General features: G+C 39.3%; 2 protein-coding genes across 2 annotated transcripts in view; one reads left to right on the top strand and one right to left on the bottom strand.

Annotated features, from left to right (window-relative positions):
* Nucleotides 1-23,775, bottom strand: part of LOC125237323 (dual specificity tyrosine-phosphorylation-regulated kinase 2) — a 245,493-nt gene that overhangs the window by 44,261 nt on the left and 177,457 nt on the right. The gene's annotated exons all lie outside the window — the stretch shown is intronic.
* On the top strand, nucleotides 14,851-19,488 carry LOC125237412. The gene is made up of 2 exons (XM_048144460.1): nucleotides 14,851-14,992; nucleotides 18,792-19,488. The coding sequence occupies exons 1-2, from the start codon at nucleotides 14,951-14,953 to the stop codon at nucleotides 19,347-19,349; spliced, it is 600 nt and encodes a 199-aa protein (XP_048000417.1). The 5' UTR covers nucleotides 14,851-14,950; the 3' UTR covers nucleotides 19,350-19,488.

Raw genomic sequence — 23,775 nt, 5'->3', positions numbered from 1 at the left:
ATTTTTATGCAGCAAACCTAACTACTTACCTTAAAAAAGAAAGGCAAACAAACAAATTACAAAAGCAAACAAACAGTTCCTATAGGTATTATAATTAGGGATGTTACGAATATTTGCATTCGCATTCGCATATGCGAATGATTCGCATTCTTTTAAACATTTGCATTGACATTCGCATTCGCTTCAAACGATGCGAATGTTTTGCGAATGCGAATGTGTGCAAGTCGCAGCTTGTTCCTCGCCCGCGCCGGCCGCTCCAATTGCTACTTGTCGACTGTCGACTCGCGCATGCGCCGATAGGTCAAATTCGTACGGCGTGAAGTTCGTACTCGGCATTTTGACCAATAGTAAGCATTTTAAATTTTTTACCTAGCGGGTTGTTGGTGATTGCTTGGTTTTTATTTTGGTTTTTTATGAAATTCAGCGATATTCGCATTCGCATTCGCACATTCGCATTCTGAATATTCGCATTCGCATTCGCGAATGTGACACATGCGACATTCGTGACATCCCTAATTATTAATTATAATAACTGACCTACATCTTACACGACTGTTCCAAGGTCGCGCTACTAATTAGCGTAACTCATATCAATGTATGCCATCAATGTGTTGCCTATGACAACCCCACAATACGACTATGTATTGGGGGCTTGTATTGTCACAACTGTACCCAATCAGCATCGAATATTATGCACATTGTAACATTTGTAACAGCCAGGGCCAAATAAGTGACCGGCCACATCTAAGCGTCGCGTGTCTCGGGGCGCGCAACGGACGTCCGCGCCACGCCACCTGAGTGTAATTCAAAAAGCGTCTCCTCAGTACATTTTGTATAGGAAGGACGTAAGGCGCGCCGCCAAGCGGCGCGGCGCGCGCCACGCCGCCGCCACGCCACCTGGGGCGCGTCTTACGTCCTTCCTATACAAAATGTACTGAGGAGACGCTTTTTGAATTACGCTCTGATGTGGCCGGTACCTCTGATGTGGCCGGTACCTTACATTTAACACAAATGGCTCTCTCGCGCGGAGTCCATACTTGAAGTCGTCTAGAGTTCTAAGATGGACCCCTATGGACTCGCGTACGAAAACGCAAGCTGTGCTTGCTGGTTTGTCTGGTACCTCCTCAGTGCACGCAATAGAATCAAAACAGTACGAGTACTTTACGTCACCCAGTACCGTGTACCTACAATTTAATAACATACGCGCACTCTGCAAATAATATAAACAGGTCAACGTGAAGTGTCTAAAACACTCGTGCGCAGTAATTGAAAATTATTGACACAGGTGGTATCGTACGCCGGAAAGCCACATCCTCGGTTATAATATTTTTATTACTTTTCACATCATCAAAACAGCGGGTTTTCTGCCAGTGGCAGTTAGCAAAGCAAGTGAAAATCTTCTAGAAACTTTAATGTTATGGGTATCACTGGCTACATGTTCGCCGGACCATAGATCGTAGAAACCCGTCGCCCGTCATCTACTTTTGTGACGTCCTTAAGGCACCAGCTTTCCGTTACGACAATGCATGAGTGATACGGTCACCAATTCATAAAAATATTGCGTTGTTGGAGAGAAAAGCGGTACCACGATACTGATTGAAGATCGAGTAGAATAGCCATATCCGTCTCATTCAGTATATGGTACGCCACCTGAGTGTACAGATGACATGAGGTTATTTTAGATTCTGCTTAAAATAATACCTTTACCTATTTATAATAATCATTTCACTGCACTTGTTATTGTTTAATGCATGTTAGATATTAAGAAATATAATGTCAATTAGCACGTAAGGTTTAACCGTTAGTGTTAATTGTATACAATAAATAAATTGAAATTGAAATAAAAAATCTTCTGTGTATGTTACTCGGCGGCCTCGGCGCTGTCATTTTTTTATTCAAACTAGTGAGCCTATATAGTCCGGCGAACTTCAGTAGATGGTTTCAAGAAAACATGGTAAATAATTTATGAATACCGGTGTATCTAATTATGTTTTATAGGGACACTAGTCTGGTATGTACATTGCAGTTTACGCACATAACATTTTATCGTCTAACGGTAGGCGAATATAATTGAGGGTGACTTGTCCTCACTTCAGTCACTTTGCAACTAAACAGGTAACGATAATAAGCTCGTAAACATAGTATATCTCCTGTTTGCTCTATATATCGAAAATCACACAACTCTTAATCAACGTTTACCTAAGTCTAGGGTGAGTAGGTATCATACGAGTCTCTCTAGCCTAGTGTGAATATCATTCGAAAAATTGACGTAACGAAAACGCTTCGGTAAGTCTCATTTTGTATGGGATTTCGAAAAGCGTTTTGGAAACACAGCTTATCTAAAATTTACACTAGGGGCCATTCACATCATCTGTGATGCATAATGATGAAAGCATTGGGCGTGTAACCTAGATAAAACAAACGCATCGAGCTGACATGTGCTAATTCGGGCGAACTAAAATTATAAACGCATGTTATTCTGTCTGTTTATCGCATTTTCACGGTTAGAGTACTGAATTTAACTTTATTGTACGGATGGTATTGAAACTGATATATTTACAAAGGTCCCCGTTGGAGTATTATCAACAATTCGGATTCAGCAACCTTCTAGTAGTAATTTTGTTCAGTCCATCTCAGAATATCTACAATAGTTCACATTAGCTGTGATGCCTACGATCAAGTTTACCCTAGGGCTAAGATTGAACTAGTGGTGTTATGGGTATATAGAGTGATACTTTTTCTCAAACACATGTTTCACAGGACAGGTTGTTTGTTGTAGTTTTAGACGGTAATCCTCCACTGGTTAGTCTACTAATTAGTCCTTCATCTTTTCTGGTTCTCCCGAAAAAGGTGGCATGCGTGAACGCATTTTTACGACGTTAAAAAAGGGTACGTTTACTATAATTACTTATATTATAATTACTTATACTGATTGAGGGTCTTGTCATCACATGACCGTTTTGCAATGTTTTCTTTATATTGGCCAGTTAAACCCCGCCGCGTATGTGGTATAGAAACAATTACAAATGAGGGAAATATTCAGAGACCTAGTGTGCCTCGTCACTCCTCATCAGCCGCCATTAATTCCCTGTATACTTGCTAATACGAAGCAGAAGGGATGTTTACATTACATATCCTGCATATAAAACAAAAATCAAGTGAAACCTATAAATAATCTAGGGTTAATATCATAGTTCATCAGATCAGCGAACGGTAAACAGTCATAGTCGCTATGACAAGTAGGCCGGATATATATAGCGTCCGCGTCAGTGCAGCGGGTGATGGACGTTCAACTGTTGAGCCCTTGGGTTTCATATGTTAGTTATCACGCTGATGGAGTCATAGTTCAGCGTAGACCAGCGGGCGGTAAACATAGTGATTGTAGCTATAAGTAGGCTGAATATATATAGCGTCCGCGTCAATGCAGCGGGTGACGGACGTTCAACTGTTGAGCCCTTGGGTTTCATATGTTAGTTATCATGCTGATGGAGTCATAGTTCAGCGTAGACCAGCGGGCGGTAAACATAGTGATTGTAGCTATAAGTAGGCTGAATATATATAGCGTCCGCGTCAATGCAGCGGGTGACGGACGTTCAACTGTTGAGCCCTTGGGTTTCATATGTTAGTCATCATAGCTGTGTGCAACTACGCTCCCTACAGGTGTTCACGGAAGACCAGCGTCGGGTACTGCTCCAGTAGGACCGGGCGTTATGCTGTGTTCACCTTTTTCAGTGTAATTTCCTACAGTGTACATGTTAGTTTTAAATAAGTCTTCTTTTTTCCTTCTCTTTGTGTAGGCATTGTATAACTGTGTTTTTAAACTGAAATAAATTAAATTCTATTCTATTCTATATGCCTCCAATTTGTTCTAGACAAATAACCGCAGTAGGCTGAGTTCATAGAAGAATAGAACAGTGAAGATGAAGAAAACTTAAAGTCCTGCAAAAAGACGGAATCTTTTTTATAATATGAAGTATAAATCTATTACCTGTATCATTGCTTTTGTACATTTTAATATCTCTTCTAAAAAAATTACTGAAAATGCTCTTTACAAAGTAATTTAAGCCGTCTGACGAAAATCCTCCGAAACATAAGGAAGGCGTGTAAACAATAATACACGGTGTTAACATGCACTTTAACGGGCTATTAATAATTATTACGTTAACCTGGAACAGCTGGATATTTTGGAGTCTTTAACACCTGGCTTTCACAATATTAAAATCATGTTATATGATATGGTAAACTCGAGTAAAGATAAATGACCCATTGTTATTTAAGATTGTGTCTACATATGTAGGTATTATACCTCTATTATTATAAACCATCATATATAACGAAACGAGTAAACTAAATAAATAATAATAAATAAATATTATAGGACATTCTTACACAGATTGACTGAGTCCCACGTTAAGCTCGAGATGGCTTGTGTTGCAGGTACTCACACAACGATATATAATATACAAATACTTATATACATAGAAAACATCCATGACTCAGGAACAAATATTTGTACTCATCACACAAATAAATGCCCTTACCGGGATTCGAACCCGGGACCGCAACTAAAAGCAATGAACTTTGTTTCTCATAACAGAAAACATTTGGTATTCCGGACCTTTGGGATGCGTGCGCAGAGCTGAACCCAAAAGCCAACACGTGGAGCCCGTAAGGCAGCGTTCCCACTTATGCGTCGCGTGTCTCGGGGCGCGCAAGGGGCGTCCGCGCCACGCCGCTTAAGTGTAATTCAAAAAACGTCTCCTCAGTACATTTTGTATAGGAAAGACGTAAGACGCGCCCCTTCCTATACAAAATGTACTGAGGAGACGCTTTTTGAATTACACTCAGGTGGCGTGGCGCGGACGCCCTTTGCGCGCCCCGAGACACGCGACGCATAAGTGGGAACGCTGCCTAAGGGCACTTGCCCATGTGCATGGGATACACGCAGAGGCAGCACCCGCCTGGGTGTAAGGACAATTTGAGAGTTGATTGAATCTATAAGTAACTGGGCAATTAGATATATGATCCAATTTATTTTGCGACTCTAATATAATACATCAATAAAGTTAGTAGTTTAAACTGTTTTTAGAAGTAAATTTGTCCTAGGTGCAGGTACGATATACAAAAAATATTCACTATCAAACCGCCTTACATCAAGTCAAGCCACAGACATTACTATCACAAAACCGTATGAATCATCTTTAACATAAACACTAAATGATACAACTCACAATACTCACATCAACAGGCCTTATTTATGTATCCGTCTATTTCCGCGGTCATCTATCACCGATCGCCGAGCGATCGACCGAAAGGGTGTGTCGGTCGGTCGTAAATACAACAGAATTGGAATCGAAATATTAATAGCAGATACAAACAGTTATAGGAACAGATATCTTCAATTTATGTTACCTTGATAGAAGGATATCCTTAGTAAATAGTCTTGAGAGGCATCGAGATATTTCGAAAAAAAAAGAGTATTGTTAATGTTGCAGATACTTACTTATTTACTTAACCTACAGTACACACCTAACCTACTTAACTAGAAAAGCGCCAAGCAAGAGATAAAAATATTTGTTAGTAAGTATTGTAGGTAATGTAGATACGAGTAGCTAGCGTTAAAATGTTCCCAAAGTATTATGACGATATTAGCTTTTTGCAAAATTACCCCGCTATCGAAGTTATTTGCCGCTATATTAAAAGTCTAGATCTTTGATAACCAAATGTCTGTCTATTGTGTCTGTTTTTTTATAATAAAAACATATTATTTACATCAAAAACACCAACCCAACCTCTTAAGTAACATTACATTAAATTATACCTAGCCCAGACAATACGAGTACACTCAATCAAGTCTATTACGATGCCGTACGTTTTTTTACCAAGTCTCCCTTACGCCATATTAACGGACTTATTGGACCATGAAATGAGTGTTTTCGAGACCAATGCTGTCTTCACGTGCACGCCGAGAAGCACGGATCGAGACAAAACATTTTTTATTGTATTTCTTGTATTGGACAAGTGCTAGTAAAGTTAGCATAAAAAGGTATCGGCTATTAGCTAATAGTTGAATAAAAATAGGTATGTATTATGTAAGTAGAAAAATAATATGGTGATAGGTAGTTCTGAAAATGAGACTCTGTAAGGATAGATGTTGTGAAATGTATGGAGAAAGGGCCCTGTGATATTTTGTGACTCTTTTGGAACAGAGACAAATGGAAAGTACTTATAGCTTTTTTTTGTGCTTATACAGTAGGCAAGTTAGCTATAATATTATGGAAAGTATTTGAAGTCCATCCAACAACCAACCAGAGAGCAAGTATCAACTTCAGGTCATTGTTTTATCCCCTACTTTTGAGGTTAATCTAGGTAATATATATTGCGGGGGGAGCTTCTACCGGGATCAAATGTGACTTGCTACGCAGACGACACGCTGGTCACATCCCGGGGAACCTCGTACCGGGAAGCAGCACGCCTTGCCACCGTGACAGTAGCACAGGTGGTGAGGCGCATAACGATGCTGGGTCTGGAGGTGGCGTTGCACAAGTCTGAGGCACTCTGCTTCCACACAGCCCGGAAGGCGCCGCCTGCTGAAGCCAGCATCGTTGTTGGTGGCACTCGAATCGAGGTCAAGTCCAACATGAAATATCTTGGACTTGTCCTTGACTCCCGCTGGAACTTCCGCGAGCACTTTGTCCGCCTGACCCCCGACTCATGGCAGCATCGGCCGCACTGAAGCGACTGATGCCCAACATTGGTGGGCCGGAGGTTGCGAGCCGCCGTCTTTATATGGGGGTGGTGCGATCGATGGCCTTGTACGGGGCACCGATCTGGGCGGAGAACCTGGCGGCCCGAAATGTCGCCCTGCTGAAGAGGGCTCAGAGGGCGATGGCGATCAGCGTCGTACGCGGGTATCGCACCACCTCATACGATGCGGCGTGCTTACTAGCGGGAACGCCTCCTTGGAACCTGAAGGCGGAGGCCCAAGCGTCTCTGTATGAGTGGCGTAGGGACCTCCGGCTCCAGGAGTACCATCCTGCGCCCAGAGAAGTAGAGGCACAGAAGCTCCTCGTCCAGCAGTCCATAGTCCTCCAATGGGAGGAACAACTGGCTGAACGAGAGGAAGGACACAGGACTGTCGAGGCAATCCGGCCGGTCTTACAAGACTGGCTGGAGAGAGAATGGGGCTTATTAACCTTCCGGCTGGTGCAGGTGCTTACGGGTCATGGCTGCTTCGGTAGCTACCTGCACCGGTTCGCAAGACGGGAGGTGACAGCCGAGTGCCATCAGTGCAGATGCGACGAGGACACAGCGCAGCATACTCTGGAGGAATGCCCTGCCTGGGCGGGGCAGCGCCGGGACCTCGTGGCAGTGGTGGGAGACGACCTCTCCCTGCCGGCCGTGGTTAAGGCTATGGTCGCCAACGAGAGGTCGTGGAAAGCGGTCCTCTTCTTCTGCGAGGATGTAATGTCGCAGAAGGAGGCGGCGGAAAGGGAAAGGGAGGCAGACCCAGCTTCGCACCCTATCCGCCGTAAGCGCACAGGGGCCCGGAGAAGAGCTTATGCCCACCTCCTCCCCCCCACCTAGTGAAGTCTGGGCAGTGGTGCGGGGGCGTCACTGTCCATTACAAAGGCCGCACAGAGGAGGCGCGCGTGTAGCCCACATGCCGTTTGAGGAGGCAGGGGTAGAGGTTCCTCTCTAGCCCTCACAGAGAAGGGCCCGCTGCAAGTGGTAGGGGCGGGCGGCGCCGGCGTGGTCACGGTTGCGTACTCAAGAGTTCCCGTGGCCACGCTCCATTGGCGGCGCGCAGGCATACCGTTGGTTTTTTAGTGGGTAGCGGCGCCTCTTGCCGAGTCCCACATAACCCGCACAACCTCCCCCAGGTGTGTGGGTATACATAAAGTATTTTTCCAACGCAAAAAAAAAAAAAAAAAAGGTAATATATATTGAAAATCTCTACCAAGAGTTTTCGACGTTTTCTACGTTACTCGATTGTGTAAACCTCAGCAGTTTTTCTATACATTTACTATCCGACATGCATAAATAGTTAGTTAATTTAAAATTTAAGAAAGCCAGTTCTACCATCATTGTCCGAAGCATACATTGTTGCTTGGCCGGTGTCCAAAGAGGTGATGCTGTAATTTTATTACGCCAGTTACCGGATCGTAAATGTAGTCTTCCGATAGGACAATGACATTGTAAAGCTAAGTTCACATTTGTCTGTCGTGTCGTGTTGTGATGCTCTCTGTCGTGATGGCTACTGTTCACATTAATATGACGTGTTATGACGCATTCTGACGCAATTTTTTGTCAGTTCGTTCTCAGCACTCGGATAGCTCACACGTTCACAATGTTTTTTCAAGAATCATCCGATTCAGATTCCGATTTTGAAGATGAATTGCAATTGTTGGCGCTGGCTATGCTTCTTACAAAAGAAAAACCGGCCAAGAGCGTGTCGGGACACGCTCATTGTAGGGTTCCGTAGTTTTCCGTATTTTTCTCAAAAACTACTGAACCTATCAAGTTCAAAACAATTTTCCTAGAAAGTCTTTATAAAGTTCTACTTTTGTGATTTTTTTCATATTTTTTAAACATATGGTCCAAAAGTTAGAGGGGGGGGGCGCACTTTTTTCCTTTAGGAGCGATAATTTCCGAAAAAATGAATATTATCAAAAAACGATCTTACTAAACCCTTATTCATTTTTAAATACCTATCCAACAATATATTATTATATATCACATGATTCCAACCCCAACATGTGATATATCACATGTTGGGGTTACCGACATGTGATATATCACATGTTGGGGTTGGAATGAAAAAAAATATTAGCCCCCACTTTACATGTAGGGGGGGGGGGTACCCTAATAAAACATTTTTTCCATTTTTTATTTTTGCACTTTGTTGGCGTGATTGATATACATATTGGTACCAAATTTCAGCTTTCTAGTGCTAACGGTTACTGAGATTATCCGCGGACGGACGGACGGACGGACGGACAGACAGACAGACAGACATGGCGAAACTATAAGGGTTCCTAGTTGACTACGGAACCCTAAAAAAGAGAAGGAGGTATTGGATTCATCCAGTACTTAAATAGAAAAAGAGAGAGTAAAGGCGAGTTTCATAGTCTCGTTAAAGAGCTTGAGAGTGATCCTGAAAAATTTCATCAGTATTTTAGAACGTCGATAATTGGTTTCGTATTGCCGTACGTATTCAACGAGCAGTTCGCCATCCATACTTGCAGCTCTGACGCGTAACAACACAAGACTGGCGCGTTCACACTAGCCAAAGGAGCTGTGTCGTGTCGCTGCCCCGCCCCCCGTACCTCACCCGGTCTGACGCGGACCGGGATCGCTTGTGACGCGACATAACACAAGCCGTCACAACATAGTGCATCAGATAAATGTGAATGCAACGATATTAAATGGTTGAAACCGATACCGTTCTGATGCGTCACGACACAACACAACAGACAAATATAAACGCGGCTTTATAAACATGTGTAAATTTAACGCCAAATTGCGCATTAAATTTACTTTGTTTAGGTTATGCTGGTAACTAAACAAAGGCCTATGTACTATGCATGTGCTTTAATAAATAATGTACATATTCTTTAAACTCGGCGTACAAAGCAATTTTTCAGTATGGAGGCTGGATTGAATTCTGGCTGGATGCATGGAAGGTGATACTTACGTTTGTAACAAAACAAATTACACTTATACAGTAGGCAAGTTGTGTTCACCTAATTTTCAATGGGTATATATTGGGTATTTAAATTTTAATGGTGTTAGCATGTTTTTTATTATACAAATTTTAGTTTGATGTCTTTTTTTGACGAAGCCTGTTGCGGATTTTCTATTTGTGATTTGCTTTTATGACGAAGCCTGTGCTGATTGTGATTTGTGAGTAGCTCGTTTGGTTTGTTTCAGTAAACTATTGTACTCACTTAGATACATATGGAACGGTCAGCGGTGATAGTCTGGTACAAACTTTGTGGTATGTTCAGGATCAAAGACCATTTATTTTCATACAAATTGTTTTGACCGGGACGTCCATGTTCCTTGTCTGTATCAGTTATACATTTCCTTTGATGGACGTAAAGATCAAGACGTATTAAAGCAATTTGTAAACTACAGTATCGTCAGTTTTGTATACTTATCTCTCTCAAAAAACAAGCTTTGTTTACATTCTTCGATAATACTGCAGCGTTCATGGTCACGGGAACTCGCGAGGTTCTTTCGAGTTCATAACAACTTATACGTGATTTAGTCCTCGTACACCTAAATACTGATTAGCTAACTACTAAGATTATTCTTGAAAAAAAATTCTAGAGACATGGCAATAATTTTAATATTAAATACCATTATTAATTCTTCACCAAGTCCCCTCTTAAACAGACCAGACACTGATAATTATGTGAATGGCAAAACATATCAGTGTAAAAAGAAACGATTTTGATCTCTGGTGTATGTTGACGTTTGGTGACAGCAAGAAACCCTTTTTTATTATGTTATTAAAATTTAATTTAATTTTATTTAAGTCTCCATTTTATAATTGTAATCCAGTGACGTTGAGTGTATATAAGGTCCTAATTTATTAGATGCAGATATTTTTACAGCTGATAGTACTCGGTCTCTGGAGTATATTAAACCGTGAAACATTATAGCTTTTACGATGTTTTTTTGGAGAAAACGGAAAAACAAATTTGCTACGTAAAAACACCCTGTTTATGTGATTATTAAATGAAAACTCATTGAACAGATTCTAGTACCTCTTTTACGTACCACTTAACTGTAACTGGCCACTTCAATGACATGTGCAGTTTTCCCGCCGAACCTTTACGACATTTACAACAAACAATTGTTGACATGACAGACAGTGTTATTGTGACATGTGATAATGCACATGATGATTTTTTTTAGACGAAATTATAATTAATTTTTTTGTTAGGAAAATGAAATCAAAAAAGTTACATGAAAAGATTTCTTAATTTATATTTAAAGTTAATTATTTTAATGTAAAGTATCATGTGTTAAAATATCTGCAACTAATAAATTAGGACCTTCTATATGCCATACGATAAATAAATAAATTATGTTATACGAGTCATCCTTATAATTATTTATTTTAAATAAGTATTAGTAAATAAGAAGTAAATAAGCCACAAAATAGAATTTAACTCTCTCCACTTCAAGAAGCAGAACGCAGTTACAACTACACTACCGTATTCCACTGAAAAGTCGTATCTACAAAGGCTCCAAAAGGCACATACGCCATTTTGTTTCTACATTGTGAGTCTAAAATGCAGTATGACGTCAATGCGTAAGAGCTTGACTGCCAGTAAAGTTCTGAAACAACCACTAACATGTGTCAGTTACGGTCGATTCGTACCACAGACCTAACAGCGTGCGTAGCCGAATGCAGAAACGCTCACGAAAAGAAACACTCGTAGATATCTATGATATCTATCTATCGATAATTTCGATGTTTAGGTGTCAATATCAGCTGCCGTAGCCGAATGGCATTTCTGCGACGCGAAACGAAAACGAAACGCCGTGAAAGGTAATCTGGCTCTGTCGCGCCTATACGCACGAGCTATATATCTACGATAGAGATATATATCTACGAGTGTTTTGTTTCGTGAGCTTTGTGTAAGCGTTTGTGCCATTTGGCTACGTACCCTGATCAGATTATAGAGGCACTTAGCACATGGACCCTAAGCGCAAGAGACGCATGACGCCTTACGCTTTTTGCTCTAACTGCTGAGCGCCTAAGAGAAACCAACATTAGCGGCTTACGCTATGTCGGCAATATGAGTATATTAAATCACTAAAACAAATTAATATCTGGGAATTCAAGTCAATACACTTAAGGTAAAGTGTTAAACCGCAAACACTCAAAAATAAATTTTTTAAGAAACTTTTAACGTAAGTCACATAAGTGCTTAGTGGACGCAGTTTAAAAAGTTAGCGACTCCCGGGAAAAACTTAGCGAAGGTAATATTTTACAGCTGTAAAAACTTTTATATACTTAAACTGTATAAAGGATCTTTCGTTTTAGGTACAGTTTATCAAAAGTTTCCAATCTAGATTAGGATTTTTGTGGGATTTTAACAAGCTCACTCCGCAAAACGATTTACCGACCGAGTTTGAAACCCGGGAAAGAACCTACATTTTTAACAATCATCGTAATGTTCAATATTTATTATTATTTATCAAATAAACATTCAACGCATATATCTCATGGGCGGAAACTAGAAATAATTTAATGTTATCAATATCACAATTACCATTTGCTTATAGAGATTCTTGTAGCATCTGTATCTGTATTTATTAATAATGCTTCTGTATTAATTAATGTTAAATGGCATATTTCTAACCCTATTATTACATGTAATGCACCGAGTTTACTTTGACATGTAAATCGTATGCGCATGACGTCAATGCGCCGGCGCACCGTGATGGCGGATCGTAAAACCGCCGTAAACTCCCGAGTCACTTGAAGGGTTAAATATAAACCATAGCGTAAAATGGGTTAAGGGTTGGATATCCTTCTAAAGAAGCTCTATCGAACATGCATTATTCGATTCACTTCTTATTTGAAACCTCAAAAGGATATATACAGAGCGAAGAATATAAGTATAGATTTATTAAACGCTGATATCTATATTAATAAAGAAATTAAAGGTATTTTACAATTATTTGGGCAGTGAAATGCTAAATAAGCATAGGTACATACAATACAAGCCGGTTTTAAAATAGACCTAGACTAAACTAATCACGTCACGACTAATCACACCGGAGTTTCGTAATGCAAATGCATCGTGAACATCGATGAGTACCAATCTCATCGGATGATTCATATGTTTAATTGTTTATCTCGTAAGAAACCCAAACCCTAGGTTTCTACCGAGTAGATTTGTTTTCTATCATGCCGAAACGTCTGCGAGCGATATTACATATTTTTAAATTAAAGGAAAAATGGAAAAATTCACACCTCCGGCAGGACTCGAACCTGCGACCTTTGGCCTTGCTTCTACCTTGGTTCTACCAAGTAGCTTGATAAAAATATTTCAAAGCTGGTTTACAATTACAAATCACGGTAAAGCCCAATAAAGGTATATCGTGGGAGTTGACTGGAGGAGATCGCTTTTAGCGATAAGACAGCCTGTTGTTTTCCCTCTTCTTAATTTTCTATATTAGGGTGTGCAACAAAGAATATTTGCTGTGAACTATTTTATTGTATTGTATGTATTCCCGACATTATATCTGTTGGCGGACGTCACAGTCACGGCGTCAACATCTTACGCAAAACACAAAAGTTTCTAATGGGTCGGCAACGCGCATGTGACACCCCATGAGTTGCAGGCATCCATAGGTTACGGTGACCGCTATCCATCAGGCGGGCCGTATACCTGTTTGCCACTGACGTGGTATAAAAAAAACTACTACTATAGGACAAGAAGTAGTGGCAGCTGGTGAAAATTTCTGTTAGGCAACACTGAGCAAAAAGAAACCTACCTTAAGATTAGGTACTTTACTAGTAATCAATTTTAGGCAAGCCGGTGGGAATCGGCTTGTATGGACCAGCCGCAACTGTAAGAAGTGAGTTAGATGTTGCTTTTGGTGTTGGTTTGTTATAAGGTGAAATTGCTGATAACATTCATAGGGTGTAAAATACGCAAGTATTACGAAAAGTTCACAGTTCACACTGATTGACTAGACCGTTTGGAATATCAAGGTAACATTTTTGTTTTAATTAGAGCGAATTCTCATAATCAATATAAGTCTCGTAATCATCGTAAAGACTGCAGGTTTCATCATACTCATCTTGTAGGAACCCGAAACCTCGGTGTAGGACAACTAGGCCAGCTCGTAAACAAACACGTATTACGTAACTATCGACACGCCTTCTCACCTAATTAAATGCTTTATTAGCAATCTGAGATAACAATGGTGAAATGTTGCAGAGAAGAGGTCAGCGACAGAGCCGAATATAATATATGCCAAGGCCCAAAAGTCTCAATCTAGGGGCCCACGCAACCAAATAATGCATAGTTTTGATATGGAGGAGGTTCACTAAATTCTAAGTACACATCTCCTAACCTAATTAGCAATCTGAGATAAATAAGGTGAAATATTGTGAAAACAAGCGAAAATCCGCGCCGGGGCCCGATTTTCCCCTCTACCCAGAAGACCCGGGGTTTAGGAGTCAAGTCAAGGGAACCTAGGTTACAAATGTTACAATGGTTTTGAGATGAAAAAGGAATTCCCTAAAATATAAGTACCACAGTAAATAGCTCATAGTCAAGGTCCTCGAAATATTGCCAAGTTGAGAAAACTAAGAATTCACTAAGGGATGTTGTGGTTAAGAGTTTCATTTTCGTTTAAAGATTTATAGATCTCGAGATTGGAATATGCAAATTGCACTTCCCTAATAATAAAGCCTAAGACATTTCAATAATTGGAACTGCAGTTGCAGTGTACAAAACTGAGTGGTAAATAATTGAATAAAGGTATATCGTTTATCTTCAGACCGACTGAATATGGGAAAGTTTTCTTTCCTAAGCACCTATTTCCTTAAGATTTGAAAGGATTTTAAATTTAAGAAATGATTCTAAGTACCAAGAAACACCGCGAACTCATGCAGATCCGCGAACTGTCTTAGCATAGATAATGAATGCGAATCGAGACTAAGTTGGGTGCAACGCACTAGACGCATTTAGACGGGCTTCCCCGAACCCCCACCCGAAATACTTAGTACTTGGGGGGCGACTTCCTTGCTGTTCCCGCACTATATATAAAAAGCAGAATTGGGAAAGCTTCAGTCGTTCAGGATAGCTCGAGCGGAGAGCGTCGTGCCAAATCTCAGCTTCCCGAGTGAATCGTGTCAACAAAGTATTACTCAACTTTTTTTGGCTGCTAATCAGTGAAGTGTGGTTCCAAGATGCTGGACAAGTCTGTGCTGGGCGCTAGTTGGGAGAGCGTGGTAAGTTCAAATTTTGTAATTGGTGCGTGTGAAGTGTCAACGACTCGAAGTGATAAACAAGTCAATAAGATAAACTAGGGTTAAAAGACGTGTGCTAGTAAGCAGTCGTAGGTTTATAAGCCCTTTGGACTTGGTAGCAGCTTATTTGTATTACGGAACAGTTGCAGCCGGCTATTACGCAAGTGCATGGTCAGTTTAATGTTCATAAAAGGCAACTGACTTGTCTATGCTTTCCACTTAGTAGCGAACTGCAGTAAGTGTCTGGTCTCCACTAGAGCTTAGCGGCCTTTTCTGAGAGACGGCGGGGCAGGCATTGAACCGAGCGTGCTTGAATATGGAATTACTTTTGAAGCTCTTGACATTGCGGCTTTCACGGTTTCGTGAAGGTTTGATATGAATTAATCAACGTCCAAACTCGATCTTCCGTGCCCAATTGAGATTATAATAATAATGATTACGTCCATCCTAAATGGACTCGATTTTATTCGGTAACTTAAAGGTTACCCATTGAACTTTCGAACTTAAGCAACCTTGACTGAGCCAGTGCTCTACAAATCTAATTTCGTTTTGTATTCGTCTCAAACAATTAACGCAAATTAGAAATTGTTAATCAGGATTATTATTCATTGGGCTATTAATTATTCTGTTTAATTAAGGTCGGATTACTGATTGATTTCGATTCGGAATAGCTCCGAAAGATTAATGTATTCTAAATTAGAGGGTTTAGAATGAAAATAACTTAATTGTCTGCCCTAGGGATATGTTACGTTAAAACAACATGACCATTAAGAAGAAAAACATTATGTCTATAGAAAGCTAAAGCTCGAAGGCGAATTAGAATATAAGAACCAGTTATAAAAAAGTTGTTACTTGTATTGATAAATAATTATTATTCATTGGCACCTTGTTTAGATTAGAAAGTGTAAAATAAACATGCTGTCATCGGCTTACCGGTTTTTCTGTCATTTGTGAATTCGCCTGGCGAATTTGGTACTTTCACCGCACTTGCGAAAACTGTGGGCCAAGAACGGCGTATATCACTGCAAAATTCAGTGACATGTTACGTTTGATACATGAATTGGGGCTGTTGTAACGATGCCTAATAATAGTTGTCATTTGCTAGTTATTCCGGTTTATGGTTTCGAAAGTAGAGAGCTAGATCTGATAAAAAGAACCACGATCTGACAAATAAGATTAGAGAAATATTTCATCTCATTTAAATTTTATTGGTCTAATTAGTCGCGTCAATAGGAAATAGAGACATGTTTTTTCCTCGGTCGTTTTAATTTCCGCGAAGGGCGAACAAACGGATTTATTGCTACAAAACTGAACTAAATAAAAGTTATATCTATAACCAGTTGTAATAAGGAAAACTATCTTAAAAACTACGACAAGATAGAACTTGTTACAAGATTCTTCGGGTGTTTAGTATGACGTTCTTTCTTCTAGTGCAATATGGTAAAAAATGCGTTACTCATCCTAATTTTCATACATGTGGGAAGCAGGACTGTAAAGTTTTCGTATGAGTACGACAAGATACAATTTGTTATAAGTCGCTTCGGGTTTTTAGTACAACGTCCTTACTTCTGGTGCAATATGGCAAAAAAAAGCGTTACTCATCCTAATTTTCGTATGTAAAAAATCTGTGTGGGCAAGTAGGTAATTGTTAGTCAGAAGTGTCGTCACAACTATTTTAAATTGTCGCGATATCAATCGGTTATTAACCTTGTTACCCTAATACTTGGCAATGGCCAAAATAGATACAAAATCGATTACGTATAAAAATGACCTTCCGATCGCGGAACGATTGTGTGCTTCTTTACGTCATTTCTTACGAAAACTTGCGCTTATAAAACATATATCGATACAAAACGTAAATCAAGAGATCAAACGTCGACTGGTCTAAGAAGTCTAGGTGCCCTTGATTCATCAAATTAAATTAAAAGCATACATCGTGGTACATTTTGTACCGTATAATTCAAATTTTAGTACGCAAAATCTAATTTCCTATATTTGCTAAGTCGGATACAGCATAATGCTGCAATTGCCGTTAAAACAGTGGAATAGTTTTTAAAATTGCACGAGTAATATAAAATCTAGCTAAAAGATTACTCGGCAAAACAGCGCAGCTGTAAATCGCAAAAAAACACGTTCGAGCGCCGGTAATGCTTTTTTTTGCACAACATTCGCACATATGCACGACTAACGGGACCGGAAAGTAGGTGCTGCTCAACTGCACCGAAATCAACTTTAAAATCCAAAATCGAGAGCTCAAATTACAATACCTGAGAGCACGAATCAATAAACACAGGTGCTATCACCGAAACGTGTCAGGTCACAGATAGAATAAATATTTACTCCACTCAGTTTTGTATGACGTTGCAGCTAGTTAAAAATAGTCGTTGCATTGAACGTTTTCAACAATGTCGAGAATAGACGGTTGACGAATTTAACTTTAGGTTTGTATCACCTTCAGTCCTATAAAGGTCCAGAAATAGTTCCACTCGTAACACAGAAATATTATACGCACGCATATTACGACATTATGACTGGAGTAGAATTTGGAGCGCGCGCGCATGGGCCAAACTGACACTTGTAGTAAATTCCTCCATTCCAGTAAATATTTACCTGAAACAAAAACATACAAAGTTAGATTATATAATGTCTGCAGCCTAATTTAACGTGTTCATTAGACCGTTAACTAGCACCGGGATTAGAACGTCTATTTACAGTGACCCCATTTCTCGACCCGAATTCGCGAGTGCACCTTTTTTTCGGCGCCCATTAAAAATAATGTTACACAATACAGCCTGTCACAACAGCAGATCCGACGTGACAGGCGGACGCGAGATACATCGTTTCAAGGTGTAACGGTTTTTAAAAATTAGGCCAGAATTCTAAAACCAAACATTGGCAAACGGTGACCTTTCTAACTGGTTCGAAATTAATTGTTACCGAGATACGACTTAACAGCTCGAAACTAGGTCTCCGAACCGGACTGATTATATTCGGTTACGAAACATAAAGAACAATGAGCTGGAACCACAAACCACAATATTAATAACTCCTCTAAAACACGAGTCTAATGAACTCTAATAATAACCCGCCTATTTCTGCCGGACCTATAAAATATTTTACCACTTTGCAACATTCTGGATTCCAAATAAATCCCATAAAAAACCATTGCACAATATGAGGACTCGAAATACCCGCAACATGAAAAACAAAATTTGAGAGCGCACTCAGGCGTTGGGCAACAACCGTTATTCGGGCAGTTAGCGCGAGAGCTTTTGCTTCAAACGATTTGTAAACAAAATATTTCAGGAGATTGATGACTCTTTCATTTATCACACGCGAACCTTGAGTTTGATTGTTATGTCGTGCCTTGAGCACTGTGGCTTCGTGCGATTCTCTACAAAAGAAACTGATCTTTAGTAGATAAGCCATGACTAATCATCAATTACTCTTGCTTTAGAGTAAACTTCCTAGACAGTTCATGGGTAAAGTCGTCGAAGCGAGCAAGGGCTTCAAGGCATATGCCGGCGACAGGTGGCACCAGACATGTGGGCACCGAAGGGCCACAATGACGTAAGCGAGATGGCTAATAAAAACTGACGGCCACAGAAAGGGACAGATAAGCCCTACACGCGCCCGGAGTCACGTAGCAAATTTATTTTATTGGTACTTTAAATAATTCTCAAGATCTCTCGTGGTTTATGTGACAGGGCAAGAGAATAATGACCATGTCTTTGTAGATTAAAGATTACAAAAACTAACTTTATATTTTATGTCGTTTCAGGTGTCGCGGGATGACTACGAGATCGACTACAGTCCAAGTCCGAGAGGTTCTCCGTTAAAGGAGACATCCAACATCCAGGAGGATCAGACCTACTGCATCAGCCGCCACAACCCGAACCGCACCTTCCGCCGAGAATCAGTCATTGCCTCTTGGAAGAGTTTGAAGAAAGAGAGAGAGCAAGCGTTGGGAAAAAGGATTGTTTACGTGGATGCAGAAAACTTCGAAGATTACTATGGAAGAAACAAGGTTAAGCGTTGCAAGAGTGAGAGGACAGCAGTTAGGACGGACAGTGTTGTCAGAGTCCCAAAGAAAGTCAAAAGGACATATTCGGTCTTGTACAGATACGATCCAAATGAAGAGAAAGTAGTAAAAGAGTACAAATACCAGCTGCCAAAGGAGCAAGAGCCAGTAATGCCAATCAGCTCGGCGATGCAGAAGGCCTTTTCGGAACCATTCCTCTGCCCCGACAGGACACCAAAGAAGAAAGTCAAACGTTCATTCACCACCCTTCTGAACATCAAAACGAAGTTCTTAAACATATTCACTTCGAAGAGTTAAAACTTCTCCTGTAGTTTTAATTGGAATAGTTGCTCAATTCAATGCATTTTTATTTAAAATGTAGGAGTTCTCAAGGGAGTTGAAATTGTGATCGTTTAATTTCTAGTCAAAAGATTGGCGTCAAAGGACTGTAATTATATTGTAACTAGCTTTTACCCGCGGCTTCGCCCGCGTAATAAAAGTATTCTTATTGGCATTATCGCTTACAATTTTTTCCATTTTGCTTATACTTATTGCAAACTTAAACATATAAAAGGCAAGCAAACAACGATCTTCTTACAGCACATTGAATGTAATAGTTATTACGGATGCAGGATACTCGCCGAACTGAGCCACCTGCATTTTACTGCCCCTGCCCCTGCCCCTGCCCCTGCCCCTGCCCCTGCCCCTGCCCCTGTCCCTGTCCCTGTCCCTGTCCCTGTCCCTGTCCCTGTCCCTGTCCCTGTCCCTGTCCCTGTCCCTGTCCCTGTCCCTGTCCCTGTCCCTGTCCCTGTCCCTGTCCCTGTCCCTGTCCCTGTCCCTGTCCCTGTCCCTGTCCCTGTCCCTGTCCCTGTCCCTGTCCCTGTCCCTGTCCCTGTCCCTGTCCCTGTCCCTGTCCCTGCCCCTGTCCTTGCCCCTGTCAAATTATCATGCTAGGAGGTGAACTTTGAAAAATCCTTTCTTAGTGCTCCTCTAAGGAACTTCCGTGTCAATTTGAAATCTCTTGAACCAGAAGTAAAGATAAAAACTAAAGCTATACTTATGGCTATTTTGAATATTTTAAAACCATTGCACAACAACAGGGGAGAAAATTTCTTTTCCACCTCATTAGATTTTAAAATCGTTGTATTTATCGTGATCAGCGACCCGTTAAACCATAAAAACGATACCCACATTGTGTTTTTGACTTTACCCCCTTTGCACCCCTTTAGGGGTCAAATTATCAAAAAACCTGAAACATGTATTTAGTCATAATATGTCTTTAGGAATCCTCCTGTGAAGTTTCGAATAAAATGGTCAAACTAATCTTGTTTCCCCATACAAACTTTGAACCCCCATTTCACTCTTTTAAGAGGAGAATTTTGAAAAATTATTTCTTAGTGCTCCTTTACGCCATATAAGGAACCTATGTGCCAAATTTGAAATCTCTAGGACCAGCGGTTTCGGCTGTGTGTTGATATATCAATCAGTCAGTCAATATCTTCTTTTATATATTTAAACCCCATTGCACCACAACAGAGGAGAAGGTATTTCACTTCCGCCTCGTTAGATTTTAAAAACGTTGTATTTATCGTGATCAGCGACCCGATAAACCATAAAAACGATACCCATATTGATTTTTTGACTTTATCACCCCCTTTTCACCCTTTTATGGGTTAAATTTTCAAAAAACCTGAAACACGTATTCAGTCATATGTCTTAAGGAATCTTCCTGTGAAGTTTCGAATAAAATAGTCAAACTAATCTTGTTTCCCCATACAAACTTTGAACCCCCATTTGACCCCCTTAGGAGGTGAATTTTGAAAAATCCTTTCTTAGTGCTCCTCTACACTATATAAGGAACCTACGTGCCAAATTTGAAATCTCTAGGACCAGCGGTTTTGGCTGTGCGTTGATATGTCAGTCAGTCAGTCAGTCAGTCAGCTTCTTCTTTTATATATTTAGATAATACGATTATTGGAACATTTTAATGGCGGTCCAGAGGCTTTGTCGCCGAGTAATCCTTTTTAATCCGAAGTTGAACCCTTTTGAGAGCCGTGGCGGGGAGAATACTTTACTATATTTATTTTAATGTTTTGTGTTCGTTCCCCTGGCCAGTTGCACGCCAAATTAAATAAAGTATCATAAGATAGTTTAGATAGTATATACTTAAAGTGGTATTTAAGGTAATATGTTTATATTAAAGTTACTTATGCGAAATGTTGTACACAAAGGAGCTATTTGATATTAGTCACTGAAAATGTATATTCTTTCAGCACAGACTATTAATTATAATAATCTTTATTAAAATGTTTCGCAGAAATAATTAAGTATATAAAATAATAAGGTAGTGCTGCGTACCAATTGTATTTAATGCCTAATAGATGTATATGTATAATGTGATATATTCGTGTGTTGTGATAATTATAATAGTACATTTCGATACAAGTGCGAAAAAGAGGAATTTAGAAACGAGTGGCGATAAATTAAAACACGACCGAAGGGAGTGTTTTAAATCGACACGAGTTACGAATTCCCTTTTCGCACGTGTATCGAACGACGTTTTTCAGTACAGATGGACCTCCGAAGTTTCGACCTGCCATATAATGAACCACTTCTCGCACTAGTGCGTAAAAAAAAACACCATCTGTACTGAAAAATACAATTATTTAATATGGTTCATAAACTGTAATTTATGTTACATTTTGTGATACCAAAGTAAACTTACTTACTAGTCACGTAATACATTATTTTCTTAACATCTTACTTTTGTAATGCTTTATATTTAAATTTAAATATATAGTAATTGCAACAATATAATTTCAAATTTTAGTTCATTCCTTATAAGTTTAATTATAAATGTAGCCAAGTAAGCTGAATGTAGAATAATGACATATCATAGATTTTAGTTGTGAAAGTTAACTTCATATGGTCTCCTTCCGGAGATCATTGAAAATTAATATTTTTCCTACAATTTAGAAAAAATAGAGGGAATGGTGTACCAATAAGGATATAAGTACATATTCAGTCAATAATTAACTTTCATACTAGAAATAAGTACCTAATGTACTAAATGAAAAACAGTTTTATATCACGATTAATATATGTATAATGTAGGTACAGATTTAAAATGCCTAGTGTATTGTTAAATAGATATTTATTTACACTTACAAAAAGCAATAGTTCATTTGTAGCAATAGTTATTTCAGAATATAAACTTGTTCCATATACTTAGTTAAATTAAATGACAATAAACTTTGTACTCGCCATCTCAAATGTATTTTATTGAATTATGTAGTTTATACTTTACAGTGTACCTATTAATATGCTATAAATTTCACAATACTAACAATAATAGTCGTGACATTCGTGACAGACGTTTAATCGACATTTTATATCTTTATGAGTGTGATTTATATCAATTTGTAATAATAACTACAAGAATTACTATATTACAAATCAGAAAAGTGGAAATATTTAGTAAACAATATATATCAATACTAAATCATAAACATTATGTAACTTTATACAGTCATATTGAAGTACTAATTATATAATAAACTATTAGAGGTACGAACATATTATACAGACGTATATACGGGTAATATTACTCGACGTACAAAAGAATGAAACACACTGTATGTATGTTTGTTCGTCTTTAAGCTTAAGTTCGTCTTTAAGGCAGCGTCCCCACCCTTTATTATTTATACCTAATTAGGTACTCTGTAGTTAACAATGTGTCCATGTGTCGATTCTTAAGTCAATCTATAATGGGCTTAATTCTAAAATGTCTATAGTGCCGACGCTAGTTTCGATAAAAAATTGATAATTTAACGAAAAAAAAAACGGCATCCACAGCTATCATCCCATAGACTTTAATTTAAACTGCCCTTACAACAAATAGGCGGTAACAACAGTTATTTACGATTTTAAAATGTTCATACCACAGACCACTGACTCTGAATTTGCGTTTAAAAAAATGTAATTAATTACTACCCTTATAAGTTATAACATAATAGGTTTAGCTGTCATCACAGCGTTTAGAACTTTTCAACCACAACAATGAGAAAATTCCACTTTTCTATATCGGTAGTACCTAACATAGTCAGTCAGAAAAAACTGGCACTCTACGATAAGCAAAACATTACAACACATCGAGTTTATGTCCATTATAACGAAGCAAAAGATATGTAAATTAAAGTGCGTGTGACCAAAAAGAGCATATATTTGAGAACCAGAAGCACCACGTAGGTGACAGTACAAAATCAGAAACACAATTTATAAATTAAAATAGCGTCCGCACTCAATTACGAATTATTGTAAGTAAATACAACGTGAATACTTTCATTAGTAGTTTGTCAGCCAGCAAATCTCGCACTATATGAGAGCACATCGAGTACGCCCATTATAAATCCCTAGACGCAGCTAGTTACAGACAGCAATAGCAGTGAGTGTAACCAAAAAGGGAACCATATTTGGGAACCAGGATAGCATGTAGGTGACAGTACAAAATCAGCAACACAATTAATAAAGCTCACTATCACCCGCATGTGTTAACCGCGCTCAATATGGAACAAAGCAACACATGGCGATGCGGGCACATGCAGTTTGATACGTTTCATCCCACGGGCCAGGGGTAATTAGAAAATAGGTTATTGTTACAATATTGTTGGTGGTATTTTATTAAATTGGTTCTATAGTGTCGGGCCAATAGAACATAACTCAATAGTCTCTTTCATGATGAGTA

Source organism: Leguminivora glycinivorella, chromosome 21, assembly GCF_023078275.1.
Source record: "Leguminivora glycinivorella isolate SPB_JAAS2020 chromosome 21, LegGlyc_1.1, whole genome shotgun sequence".
Taxonomy (NCBI): domain Eukaryota; kingdom Metazoa; phylum Arthropoda; class Insecta; order Lepidoptera; family Tortricidae; genus Leguminivora; species Leguminivora glycinivorella.
The sequence above is the reverse complement of the archived record's forward strand: the minus strand, read 5'-3'. Positions and strand labels throughout refer to the sequence as shown.

Excerpts from the sequence above, each read along its gene's own strand:
- LOC125237412 (XM_048144460.1), top strand. The coding sequence starts at position 14,951 with ATGCTGGACAAGTCTGTGCTGGGCGCTAGTTGGGAGAGCGTG. Across the intron at positions 14,993-18,791 it reads GCGCTAGTTGGGAGAGCGTG|GTGTCGCGGGATGACTACGA; the intron begins GTAAGTTCAAAT and ends ATGTCGTTTCAG.